Genomic DNA, 14589 nt, shown 5'->3' with positions numbered 1-14589 from the left:
AAACACTTCCAAGCCAGACACCCATCTCAAATGACAACAACGCCAAGCTGTGAGAAACCATCCTGCACTGCGGCGCTAGGTTAAGTTCTGTATGTTGGAGAGCAGTGTGGTGAGTGCCTATTTTCGTATTTGATTTCTGCCTCTGGGCAGTTGTTTTTTTTTTACATTTTTGATGTGTCCCAGTGGGCTTCACTTTAGTGATCCCTTTTAGGGACTTATTTAAATAAATACTAAATACTAAATACCTCAGGGACAAAAATTTTGAAAAATCTGGACAATCATTGTTTGTCGAACAAAAAATTTATGTTTTTCAAACAAAAATACTTTATGCACTCTCCCTCACTCTCTCTCTCTCTCTAGTTGACAAAATGCTCACATGTAGCTCTGTATGTACCAATACTTTCTCAAACATATTTTAATGGTTAAATGTTATAACAGAAAATGTATTAATTCTGTATTATCTCGTTCAAATGAAACGCATTGAGAAAAGAAGTCCTTCGTCAAGGTGCGAGTGCGAGTGTGACCTATTCGCAAATCTCTGAAGTCTGAACTGTTATTCACTGTTTGAAGTTTTAGGTTATGTTTATATTTTGTTACCAATAATTAATTTATTGAAATAATATTGTTACATTATTTCGTTCAACACTTGCAAACGATAATATGCTGAGTCAATATTGATAAATTGTGTCTTGCTTGTAAAATTCAATGTAAGTTGTATAATTTTTCTCAAACCAACAAATTTTATTTATCTTCTTTTTTTGAGGAACTGTTTTATTTGTAATTGGGTAAAAGCAATTAAAATATAATTCTCTACCACTACTTTTTGGTCAAATATCAAAGCCTCAACATTTGTTAATATTATATACTAGGTTATATTTAACATGACAAGTTAATTTTGTTCTATCCTATTTGCTTTTGTACCTAGCCTCCCCTTAATATATGGCTGTAGCCTTATATTATATATATATATATATATATATATATATATATATATATATATATTATATATATATATATATATATATATATACTTAGCCTATTACCGTAGTAGATTTTTTTGCACTCTGGTTTTGTAAACCAGGAACTCCGAGTTTGAATCTTGCACAGGCCAGATATTTTTATATATTTACTAGCTGCCTAAAAGCAGTCACTAAGTCATGACAGGCCCTGAAAACCAATTCTAGACTTGATCCAGCCAATTCATTTTCAAGAGCAACATATGCGTGTAATCGGATGGATATAGTAGTTCAATTATAAACAACCCTAACAAAAAGTATGAAGGTTCAATTAGAACCTAATTTTGAGGTCTGCATAAATCAGGCTGTCGTTTTTTGTTTGGAAGCTTCACTAAACCATCTAAGACTACTACCACTCATTGACTTAACAATCCTTGAAGAGCCTTGGATCTGGCCTCCAACACAAGCCTTTCCCATGCATCTGACTTTTTGCTTGCTGTTTTCACCTCTTACGACTAAGGATTAAAGGTTTAAATCTACATTGTCCAGCCATCTCTTGCATGGTCGACCTCGTTTTCTTTTTCCATCTTGCTTTCCTCATATAAACACACTTTCTGTGCGGGTTTCCGGCCCACAGGTATCCACATGGCCCAACCAACGAATTCTAGCTCTTCTAATTTCTGTAACAATGCTTGGTTGCCTATACAGATTATAGAGTTCATCACGTTTTTCTCAGTCGCCATTTATCAGCCTCCTCTAGAACTGGCTCATAAATGTTTCTTGGGATATTCCTCTCCCATCTATTCAACAGCATCATATTACAACTCGTCAACACCCATGTTTCACAAGCATATATCACCACTGGTCGCAGCACTAACCTATAAATGTTCATTTTACTGCTTCAGCTTAACATACTTGTAGGCTGGAGTATGCCCTATTTTATGTCCTATAAATGTTCATTTTACTGCTTCAGCTTAACAGACTTGTAGGCTGAAGTATGACCTATTTTCAGCGTTCAATCTCTCTTATCAATTTATTCTTGTTAGAGATCAGGGATCCAAGTGTGATCAAGGGTAAATAATCTGAGAACTAAGTAAAAATACTTACAATTAACGCTTTTTAGAACAATGTGTGGAATGTTCAAAAGGATGTCAACTGCTCATAAAGTGTTTAGTTCTAAATAATTGTTTTGAGAAATCAATTAAAATTAAAATTGCAATGCCTGATTTCCTTCATTTTTTCGGACGATGCCCACATGAGCTTTTTGATTGTGCGTGGGTAATTTGAAGTGCGCGGGTGAATCATGACATGAACAAACGTCCCTGCGAATTTGATGGGATTCGAACCCGTGACCAGGTAGCACTAGCAGACTGAATGGTGCAATGCATCAGCCAACTCGGCTATCTGGTCGGCAAAGCCGGTAATTTTAGTTAGATGCATGTAATCATGTATTGAAGTATAGCAGAAGCCAAAGAAAGATAGAATTTATTTATAATGTAATTGATTATATTTTTTAAATTATATTGTTTTGTTTGCAGAATGGTGTGCAGCAAGTGTGAGAAGAAATTGGGCAAAGTGGTGACGCCCGATCCATGGAAGAGTGGTGCAAGGAATACAGTAGAAGGAGGAGGAAGGAAAATAGGAGAGAACAAAGCCATCTCCGGTAATAAATCGAGATTCAATCCGTACACTGCCAAGTTTGAGACTTGCCGCATCTGCAGACAAAAAGTGCACCAAGTTGGATCGCACTATTGTCAGGCTTGTGCTTACAAAAAAGGCATCTGTGCCATGTGTGGCAAAAAGTTAATTGACATTAAAAATTACAAACAGTCATCAGCTTGACTTCATTTATTAAAAATAGTGGACAATGAGTAATCCAGTATTTGTATGTACAAATCAATGGTTGACAGAGTAGCATACCGTATTGGTTTGTATGGTGAGGTTAAACTGAAATAATTAACTCTGTACTAAAGTCTGTTTATAGTACAATTCTGTAAATATATTTATAAATGAATAAATTCCTTCGCAAATTTATTTAAGAAATAAACTTCAATATTATCATTTGTAGCTTGCATTATGAAACGTTCGATTTGAAGATTTTTATATTAGTAATGACAGATTTTTTCATTTTAAAAACAGTGTTGTATGATTGGAAAATATATTTAAGATTCTTTTGTAATTCTGAATATAAAGGTATTAGGCCTATATAAATGTATATGTATTAATTGACTTATAAATCATGTTTTACCTTACCTATTTACTCTAGTTCACTTGACCCTATTGATATTGATTTAGAGGGCTTGAAAAATAATTTATAATTTCAAACTTTAAGCTTATTGTATTTATTAAAATTATTATAATTTGATTTTACAATTCAACAAGTAATCAACTTTTACTTTTGTGATAGATTCAATTTTGATTACATAAGATAAAACAACACTGAAACTATAGCTAGATATTTTATTATCTTAATACTTGCTAATCTACTGCTAAGTTATGAAAATGATTACTGTAGGCTATCATTTAAAATTAAAATGTAAAAGTGTACAAATTTAAGGATTTATTGATAATTCTATACAATGGAATATTAGCACCTTTCATTATACAAAATTTACATCTTGAGCACCTCTATTCTTTACAAATAGTTGAGCATTAGTTTCAAGTGTTTTTCATTTTTAAACTAGTAGAATACATAAAAAAAATCTTTTCAGACAATAAATTTCAGCTTTGTTTTAGAAAGATAAAATTAGATCTGAACAGATGGCAACTTAATTATTTCATAAACAGTATTTACAAAATATTCCATAGTCAGAATTGAAGAACCTGGATTCAAATATCTTGAAAGTTTCTGAATTGGTTATGACCACAACTTTTGACTGTCCAATTTTACTATTTTTGAGTTAGCTTCAAGGCTGTTCATTGATAAAATCTTTCTAAGATTTTTGATTTGGATAATATCAAGTAATCAAAATAAAATAAATGCCAGTAAAAAATTGATTTTTTTATTATAACTTTTTAAGCGCCTAAAGTTGAAATTTTTGAAACAGAGTAATTTACAATTGGTAGCTCATAATTGAAAAGCTGGGTATCCTTCAAGGTATTAAATAAGATAAATTTTGTTTTGTTAAAAATATTTTCTTTACGGAAAATTTTATTTGATGGCAATGTATTGCATTATTCATTATTATTGATAAATGATTCAAAATAACTCAAATTGAATAAATTGTAAACTGAATATCATTGTTCTTATGTGAAATTTTGAGAGAACTAATATTTATTTTATGAACAATAATTTACGAAATGTTATGAATTTATCTGCTGCCAATCAATCATTGTGAAATGATTTTATCAAAATTTCAACTCCAGTCTTCAAAAAGTAATACTGTAATAATTTCAAAAATCCAAATAAATTAATGTATTTTATGTTGACAACTTAATAGTATCCAAACCAAAAAACTTCACTATCAACATTTTTAAAAAACCCTGTTGCTCAGCTCTTAACGGTTAAACTTGCAAATCATTAAAATGATTAGGGAAGGACCAACAGGACAGCCTAAAACTGTTCCTTTCCCGAATTTTGATTCATACACTATATGAGTCTAAAAAGTAAGATTCATTCACTTAAGAATTTGAGTCCAATTTTAATTATATAGAATATACTGTTATTATATTATAGTAGCCTAACTGTATATGTAACTGAAAAGTTGGCGGTATCGATATTTTGTCTACAACTGATATTTTTCATAGCCTACTAGAAATTGCTCAATATTATTGAAGTATGTCTAGTAGGCTAAAGAAAAGTATTTCTTTCTAGTAGGCTAATTATTCTTTATTTTCTTTCAAAACAAACCTATGGAAACACGTATTCGATTTCTAGTCATGATTTTTTGATTTCAAAATACCTAACTGATGAATCATTATCATAACATTAAAAAAAATGATGGAAAGTATCAATTTTTCATCAAAATTGACTTGTCATAAACTATCATAACTATTTTGGTCTACTTTTATGTATACTTATGTTCAAAATAATTTATCCATTTGATTCACATACTATTTTAATTGAAAATATTTCTCAAGTATTATAAATTGACGATAATGCTATATTTACAAGTATATTTTACTCATTTTCATTAATAAAATTCAATATTATCAACAACATTATAATATTTACAATTGAAAAATACATTTTCTGTTTTGGTAGTATTACTATATACAATCTAGCCTAGGATTTGTACATTATTATAATGTGATGTATACTTTTCAATATTGGCACGTTTAATGCATAACCAATTCATTACCCTTCGTGCAAAATTTTAACCGGAAAATTTTACTTGAAGAATTGGAAAGTATTTCAGATAATCAAAAAAATATTTAAAAGTCACACTAACTCACTATTGATGGTAAAACCAATGATGATAATGAACGCAAAATCAGTCACAGGAACTGATAAAAATTTTAACTACAATTTATTGTAACAATAATAATACGGTACATGCTTTTCATCAGGTATTCAGAAACATAATGAAAGCATTCTTAAAGTATTAAAAGCGTAACATTGATGAACGTAGAATCAACTGATACAACTCAGTTGATGAATTTTACAACTATTCTACCACTATATACATTCAATGACTAAAATATATTTACTTTTAAGCTTCAGAGCTCCATTCTCTAAATTGGCACAGCAAATTCTTAACAATTTATGTTATATTGGTACTGGCAAAGCTTTACTGTTTGGCGTCCAATCAAAAAATTTCATTTTTCGTCTTGACAAAATAAATCACGTAGGTGTTGTTTTAATTTATTCTTCTGACACACTTATTCTGTTTCATTTCATACATTTTGTCAAACGACTTTAGTGCAACAATAGAATTGATAGAAACGTTACTTTGAATTATCAAGGAAAATATGTGTTATACTGTTATGGTCAGTGCCATTTTGTTGGGTAATTGGTGCCTTATCACTATTGCTCGACACGTTGAGTGAAGAAAAACTAACATAGCTTCCAGGCTCCGCCTTCTTTACTTTCCGTTGAGTGGGTTCCGGAGCTCGCACGGGAATTCTTGAGCCCGAAGTTTTGATTGATGTTACACTAACATTATTTTTCACTCGATCAGGTTTTGTGATGTTCAGTTTACTGGTACCGTTGTCGAGTACTAGGGGCTCTGGCGATGACGATTTCAAAGCGAGAATTTGTTCATCAGACATGTTTTCGCTGGAGAAGAGGTGTGGAATCTGTTGCGCACTGTTCGGTTTGAAAGTGGTCAACAAATCTTGATTGATTATAGGATCGATGCTGTTTGGTTGACTGATTGACACTTGACATGTTGTATCACCAGCTGTTGGCGTTTTTTCAGTAATAAACGACAGTGGCTGTCGTTTTATTTCCAAATCTCCTTCAGCTCCATCCATTTTCGTGACATCATTTAAAAGAAAATGAGTAGTTGCGATGGTTTTTTCAGAAGATATTTCACCTGCACTATCGGATTGCGAGAACAGAGAGTTATCATCGATTGACGAGTGCTCAGAATTATATAATTGTTGTAGACATTTATTCTGGGATGACTTGAAGGATGAAGAAGGCTGTCTGTGAAGGGAACTTTGTCAGCATTAGACTTTTCTGTGGTGGTTATAACTTGTATTTCAGTTACGTAAGTGGGAACAGGAGACGTTGGAAGATCAGGAGGTGTATCATTGTCGTTGTCACTGTTGTCTGTCAGAGCGCTGCCGTTGACTGCGGTCACAAATTGGTCGGCGTTAGAAGAGTCGGGCACACTCAGGTCCCAGCTGCAGCTGCTCACATGGACGCTGTTCATTCCACTTTTGTTGTCAATCATGTCGGGAGATGTTGGCCTGAACGGAGTCGATGTGATTATGAGGTCTGACGACTTCTCTGGAGTTGAGCAGCCACTTATTCCAGCATCAGTGTCGTCATCTGAAAGACTAGAGCATTTGACAGCGTCCTCGAGAGTGCCCCAGTCCGATGACTTCTTGAGTCGTGCTTTGATGCCGTTGTCCATCCTGGCGCCTTTCGGCTTGCTGAACGGGGATCCTCCTTCGTCGGAGAACTCCTCCCCTTGCGGTGGCAGAGGTGCTTTGCGCTTCTTGCTTCCTCCGGGCGTCCCATCAGCCAAGTCCAGCGACACCGCTCTTTCCAACATCACTATTGGCTGATCGTCGTCTATTCTGGACAGGTCACCTAGCGAGGCAGCTTTCCTATTACTTTCTGAATCCGCAGCATGATGCACTGTGATATGGGAGTCATTCAGTTCAATGGTTGTGCCGCTTCTATCGCCCGCCTCCGAATCTGTGTCTGCAGAGTCCATATTATTTTGAGTTGAACCAGACATTATTTCTGTCATTTGTTCATCTTCCATGCTCTCTAGCTTTGTTGAATGTTGTGGAGGCAGGGGGGCTTTACGTTTACCCTTTTTAGTAAGTGCACTGTCGCCTTCATTGGAGCTTTCACCACCACTGCTGTCTTTTCGCTTTCTTTCCACTTCCACTACTGATCTCCTATTACTCCTCGCTGCCATTCCAGCTTTATGCACTTCCTCCGGAATGTTACTCGCCTCCATTGAATGTCTACCGATTTTATCAGCAAGTATGGCATCAATATTCTTTTCTGTTACACTGATACTGTCCAATTCAGCATTTTTTGAAGCATCATTCTTTACCTCAACAACTTTACTGTCATTTATATCTTTCTTATTTTTTACAGTTTGTGGTGAATGATTGGGAGAAGCCTTGTCTTCAGTATCTTTATCCAACTTGTGGACAATGGGTTGCAGTTTTTCTTTCAAATTCTGTATTCCCTTTGCCAAGATAGACTTCATGTTTGATTCCTTAGTTGCAGGTGAAGGTGTGTCTTTCCTGATGCTTTGATCGGTCTCATCGAAGAAAATAGAGTTGCTGACATTATGTTGGCCATCTGTGAGGTCAACCTCCACCAATTGACCATCGACAGTGTCAGCTGTTGCCAGTGGTGCAGCTTGAACGTGATGTGTGCTCTCTATCATCGAATTGCGAACGTTCTGATGTTTTTCCGGCTCGGTCGGGCGAGGCACGGCCTCTGGTGTGGTTGGAAGTACTCGAACTCCAAACTTTTGCATTTTATCAATTGGCGATGTTTCAATGATGGCAGGTCTGTTCAAGTCTCCGTTGCTCAGGTCGTTGATTGTAATCGAATGATCGGGGCTCATCCTGTTATGAGAGTCTACCTGTTTTCGTATCTGAAAAATAAAGGCACATTAAGATTTACATAAAATTTATTTTCAACATCTCAGTATATACCTTAAACTCTCAATTGATGAATTTTTACACTTATAACGTTTCATATACGAAATTAAACATGATTATCGGTTTAAATTTCCCCTTAACTGCAAAAAATATTTTTGAAGTACCAAACAATGATTATCAATCAACAGGTTCTCAAATTACTCTCAACATAATGTTGATCATTTCATTTCAAAAATTATTGAATGTTGTGTTGTACATAAGGTTTTGCAAACTAAATAATGTGTCGCTTGTTATTCACCGTTTGCTACAAAGAGAGCTTTCGAGAATACGATTTATAGTAAATGAATTTTATGGTTCACAAATAATTTAAGTTGGATAGTCTTTATTATCGTTGATCAAAGTGAAAACATAAATTATTATGGATATCGAAGTTGAAAATTCGAAAACAGGCCACCGTATGATTAAAAAAAACTCTTAAATGAGATCAATAAATATATTATCTTGTTTAAAGTTTCTAATTAAAATTTCTACAGTAAGTCAGGTATTGAAAAGAGCAAAACTGCAGTAATAAAAAGCAGCGATAAGTTACAAATTGAAAAAGGGATAAGGTTTTAGCGATAAAGAATCGTATGTACCTTTGAAAGATCAGCTATGGATTGGCTGCGATAGAGTGGATGGGAAATCCTTTCGGCCGGACTGATTGAGGATCTCTTATTTCTCAAAAGTGTGGCAGGTCTTGAAGATGGACCAGAGCTTTCCACCTCCAGTTTCACTTCGTATGGTGAGGCATAACCAAGAATTGCAATTGCATCTTCGAAAACCATATGCCGAAAACTTATCTGGATACTTTCGATTCGGTCTCCTGAAAAAATGCATACATAAAAATCAAATGAGCTAGTCAATAATCAAATTCTTTGATAATGAAATAGTTCCTCAATAACCTAAATCCTATTAGGCCTATATGAATTATCTGAATTACATAATTTATATTTGGTTTTCATTTCAGAAAAGAAAACTAAAAGGGTAGGTGGGAACTACCTAAATTCATTATATTCTATTCACTATAACAATAGTTTTTCAATATGCTAGCTTTAAGCAGATGAATCACACCCGATAGCAATATAGTACCTACATGAAAAATTATCAATAATCAAAGTAATGATTTGTGTATTTTAATAAGTGAAGATAAATCATTCAAAGCATATACCTAATATAAATTACATGTAAATTGAATTTTGTTACAATGCCTTCTGCTAAGAAAATTGATCTTAGTCTACTTTGGAAATAGGTTACCTTTGAAAACGCACGAAAGATCACGATGTTTTTAAAAAGATGTGGAAGCTCTTACTGCATGTGTGTTGGATGTACGTATTTACACATATAAAATATACGATCATTTACGTATAATATAGATAATAATATATATTCGTGAGCGCAGCCTAAATCTGATCAACTTACGAATGATGCATTTGAATTTTATTTTTTAATTGTCACAGTAGTATTATTTTAACAACAATACCCAAGTTTTTCAATATTCACTTAATTCTATTTTTATTTTAAAGAGCGTTCTCACGCATTCCTTAAGATGACGATTTCGAGTTTGTTTGTTGGAGGAATTGACTCATATATCTACTTGAATCGAGTATTATTTTTGAAGTTACCTGGAACGATTCTGCCAGATTCTGATGCTGGGCCTCGATGTAGAACGTCCTTCACAAATATTCCGTCTCTCATGTTGCCGCAAATGTTAAATCCCAATCCGGTGAAATCGTGACTTCTGAGTGGAACCACATTCATCACGTTTGGTTGCTGCAGAAATAGAATAATATTCATTGAATCTATATGAATCAATAATTTAGTTTTTGCACGCTTTTTATAAAACATGGTTTTTTATTATAGTGAAAACATACATATTCACTAGAGACAACAGTTAAAATTAAATTCTGTCTTCAAATATTGATGAGTGAAAAGTGACTCAAAAACGAATGAATTATTAACGGAGATCAATAAATTGAGTTCAGAAAATAGTAGTAAATTCAAAACTTCATACTATGTAGAAGTAATTTGATTATCAATAAGAGTATAAAAACATAATTCGATGATATACTTCGAGGCTATACTTCTATAGAACCAAGTGATTTCCTTCTTCTATTTGTGATGTTAATAAGAAAATGAACTTCATATCGCACCCCGGCTGCAATACTGCCTTAAGTCAAAAATGTGTAATTTCACAGGAGAGCTTGTTAAAGTTTTGTCTCTTCAATAAACCTTTCATAGCAACTAGCTATTATTTCAATTTCAATATATTTTATTTTGAATATCATGTTCAATTATTTTAAAAGATGGATGAAAATGAAAAAAAATTATCTTGATGTTCATAAATGATTCTACTTAAATGCAAGACCAAATAATTATAAAAAATACATAATATGATATTATTTGAATTCATGTCAAATTTAAGTAGGTACTGAAAAATCATTAAAACATTAAAGTTAGTGTAAATAAATGGAAGATCATGGGAAATCCATAATCTTTGGGCATAGATGATCTTGCAGCCCAATATAATTCCGATTTCCAATTCAAGTGTTTTCTTATCTCTTTCAAAGAGAGAACTGCAAGATACCAAGACAATAATTTGTTTAATACAATCTATTTTAAAATACTCACACGCAGAAAAGAGTCATCCATTGCTTTTGGTTTGTGATGTTTGTTGAGCATACTCATTGGAGTCCAACATGGCCAGCCAACCTGGAATTGCAATTAAAATTTTATTGAAAAACTTAAACAATACACAATACAGTATTATGGCTATAGGCAGCAACCTGTCACCTCATAAAAATATATTGATGGCTAGCAAGGTGTCACCAATCTGCTTGTCACATTATAAAACCACAATAGACAAGTTGTCGGGCACATACCGTACACGAAAAAGTGTCGCCTCGTTCGCTCACGTCTAGGAGTCACCCCTTCACCACCGAGACATTAGCAGTCTGCTCCTCCTATCAAAATTTGATAGATTAGTGCAGATTTAATCTGCATATAAAACGCCAAAATCTACAAATACAATTCTGATTTGACTGACCGACTCACTCAATCACTGATCATGATTTTTAAAAACTATAGGAATTGTGCTTCCTTCGTTATAGGGCGTGATTCATTATAGCTTATTTTTTGGACTCAAAATTTGTGTGCGAATCATTTACGTTACGTAAGTTACACAGCCTTTAGACTGTGTATTCCAAATTAAGGTTTGAAGCAGTTTTGGGCGAGTGCCTGTTGTTTTTAGCTTAATTGTATTTGATGAATAAATATATAAATACGATGTGGGAATGAGAGATAGTCAGAATCACAAGCTCATAAACTCTGTGAGTGAATGAAAATATTACAGTAACTCATTGTTCAGTACATTTAAAAGAAGCTGTTTATAGCAACGCAACAGGAACTCTTATTTTCGAATTACTTAGTTGCGTTGCTATCGCCCCCCCTAGAGACAGTGGGAGCCACAGATGACAATATGTCTAGACTATATAAAACAAAAGTATCAGCTCGCTCGCTGGCGACCAAGTATCACCCTATCACCGTCTTAAATTGATGACAGGTAGTCGGTGACAACCGATCAAATTAAAAGCTTGTTTATAGAGGTCCTCTGTCGGGGTGACTGGTTGGTGACACCTAGACATCTACCTCTGACACATGGTGTCAACAACCAACTATGAGAAGACGGAAACTACTATCAACTGAACTATAGCGTCCCTAGTTCCTAGTTATGAATCAAATTGAAATCGTTGTAATTTTACTAACTTGGACCGACCAATAATATGTAAAATGAATAGGAGAAAGTGGTTTTTGAACTTACCTTGTGCTCTTCTTTATCAGTTGACCTCCCAATCGGAGTTCCTTCTGAAAATGAAATGTCAAATTCGTTAGGACACATTGAAAACATTATCACACTAATGTTAATAGCTAATCCATAATGAATTATCGAAAATGATTAACGTTAATAATTGACTATTAAAAATCTGAATTCATTCTGAAATATGAAAAATTATAATTATATGCATGAGATTTCAAGTTACACTAAGTGAACGGTATTCAATATAGGCCTACTATATCAGTTAGAACAGTTACATGTTTAAAGTGTAGGTACGTTTGATGATTTATCATTCCAAAAAGTTCAAGTAAGATCTATGAATAATCGTGGTATTTCAAAATAATTTTCAAATAAGAATTGAAAAGATATTGCAATTAAAATTTCAAAAACTGTAAAATGCACTTTTTAAATACAGATAGTTCAAAATTGAGCAATGACACAGTGACAGTGATTTTTTTTCTATTTTATTACAAGGAAGTAATTACAAGCCAGTAGCTCTAAATTGTTTTTATATTTTCCAGGCATTCTTTATCGTGAGAGCAATTTATTCTGTGCATAAACAATCCATTGTCAACAGTTTGCAGCAACACTTCTCACTTCACTTGATCTTCGTCATTTTGTAAGTCGACCTTACAATGAACATCCATCCATTACTTACTTTGTTCCTTGACCTTGCACCATCCTCAAATGATTGAAAAATCCATTAAATGCATAACAATGTCTCATGCCTCAACAATCTGAACCAAATTTTCAATTCAACGAATAAATAAATAACCCATCTGACATTCTTTCAATATTCTATACCATCATGATACTACATAAACAAGGTGTTATCGCATCACGCGTCAATTTTTACTCTGAAAAAATGTTTTTTTTTTAGCGGTAATCATCACAGATTAGATCATTATGGATACAAAGTGCTCATTTAATATCATGGGAAGTAATTCTGAACTTGGATGTTGGATCTGCAGAAATAATAATTCGTTAAATTGCAGGGTTTATGGGTGCTTAGTCCTTGTCTTAAATAATAATAAAATTGGAATACAGACTGATATTATTCAAGAATCCTATTTAGTTTCATTCTTTTCAATAATTTTTACTGCAAAATACGGTAATACTTCCTGATTCAAAAATCTGTACTGGAAACGAGTATAATGGAAAAAATCATTGAGCAGTTCATTGAAACTGTTCGCCAAGTCTAAAAGTTTTCCAAAAGATTAATGCATCAATTATATTATATTTGAATACAAAAAATATCTTACTGAAGAAAGTGTAGAATGGGGTTCCCATCATCATAGGGTTTCGCACGTTGTAATTGGCGTTTTCAAGTCGAACTGATGAATTTTTAGATACAGTCTAAAGTGAGGATAGACTTTCTTGCACAGAGAAGAGATCCTCTTCTCTGTGCTTTCTTGAACATTACTAAACTTCAATAAAATTCAAAACGTAAGTTAGATACGATTCACTCACCTCTAAATACAGGATTGTCAAATGCAAAGTCGCCCTTCTCCGGATCGGGCGTAACGAGCACAAGGTGTTTCCCTGCAAACAAAAAAAAAACAATGATTACCGTATTATTTGTCTTGCAACAAAAACAGTCGAACAACTATAAATACGTATAGTGGGTTTCTGTAGGAGAGTTGTAAAATATACTGTAGTTGGGTTCGCAGAATGTTGACATTTCAATTTACATAAGGCTACAGGGATAATAATTAAATACACTAAATAGGTACTATAAAAATCTTCAACTGTGAAACCACAGCGAGTGATTTTTTTATGGATATCGTACAACTGAATGACTCATATTGAAAGGTAGCCTAGTTCTTGCAGGCAGAATTGTCAAATCCTACGGATTAGATGAATGCCGTGCACTCGGTTCTCCATTGGAAGAGGCCAATTTTGCTGAAATTTTATTAGCTGCAAAATAAGTTCCTGGTGGCTCAGAATCCATCTGAAACTGAACTGCAGGTTGACTCATTCCTCATTAACATCCCTTAAATTACTCACGCACAAACTCACACTTATGTGTCCGTGTCAAACTCAGAAAAAACTAACTTTTTGTAGAATTTCATCATTAGAAGCCTCGATATCAACAATAGTAAACAGCAAGATTGCTTTCTGATGAGTCTCACAATAATGGTTATTTATTACCGTACCTCCAAATTTATCTTCACCTGTGCTAGATTACATAGCTGCGACAAACATGTTCATTCAGTAAGTTTGATTGCTGTTCATAAAAACTTATGTCACCTGTTGCACCGACCACGCTTTAGTATGACTTTGTCACCTTTAGATGGATGGACTTGGATTGGTGAGATAGAAAGGATGCCCTAAGGAAACGGATTGCTTTGGATGCAGAACACGTGCGCGCGCACCGGAAACTGTCGACGTCTCCCTTTGGCTTTGGCTTTGACAATAGAGAATGTCTCTGCTCTGCTCTGCATGCATCGCGACAAGTCAAGCTTCATCCATTCAATCATGCAATATTTGTTTCTTCACATGGAAAATTCTCCTAGTAGA

The 14589-nt window shown here is 33.9% G+C and overlaps 2 protein-coding genes across 2 annotated transcripts in view; one reads left to right on the top strand and one right to left on the bottom strand.

Annotated features, from left to right (window-relative positions):
- The first annotated feature begins 528 nt into the window (after positions 1-528).
- LOC111046874 (cysteine-rich PDZ-binding protein) lies at positions 529-3167 on the top strand. The gene is made up of 2 exons (XM_022332514.2): positions 529-707; positions 2495-3167. Exon 2 carries the CDS (start codon positions 2496-2498, stop codon positions 2796-2798), a length of 303 nt encoding a protein of 100 aa, XP_022188206.1. The 5' UTR covers positions 529-707; position 2495; the 3' UTR covers positions 2799-3167.
- A 115-nt stretch (positions 3168-3282) lies between these two features.
- Positions 3283-14589, bottom strand: part of LOC111046891 — a 44708-nt gene continuing 33401 nt past the window's right edge. Inside the window, exons 2-7 of the mRNA XM_022332535.2 lie at positions 13540-13611; positions 12055-12098; positions 10866-10946; positions 9860-10007; positions 8834-9060; positions 3283-8191 (exon numbers count right to left, since the gene is read on the bottom strand). Of these exons, the coding sequence (XP_022188227.2) occupies positions 6386-8191; positions 8834-9060; positions 9860-10007; positions 10866-10946; positions 12055-12098; positions 13540-13611 (2378 nt within the window). The 3' untranslated portion in view covers positions 3283-6385. The remainder of the gene's footprint in view (positions 8192-8833; positions 9061-9859; positions 10008-10865; positions 10947-12054; positions 12099-13539; positions 13612-14589) is intronic.

Source organism: Nilaparvata lugens, chromosome 3, assembly GCF_014356525.2.
Source record: "Nilaparvata lugens isolate BPH chromosome 3, ASM1435652v1, whole genome shotgun sequence".
In the NCBI taxonomy this organism is placed as follows: Eukaryota; Metazoa; Arthropoda; class Insecta; order Hemiptera; family Delphacidae; genus Nilaparvata; species Nilaparvata lugens.
Note: the sequence above shows the minus strand (reverse complement) of the source record. Positions and strands in the feature narration are given on the sequence as shown.

Excerpts from the sequence above, each read along its gene's own strand:
- LOC111046874 (XM_022332514.2), top strand. The coding sequence starts at position 2,496 with ATGGTGTGCAGCAAGTGTGAGAAGAAATTGGGCAAAGTGGTGACGCCC.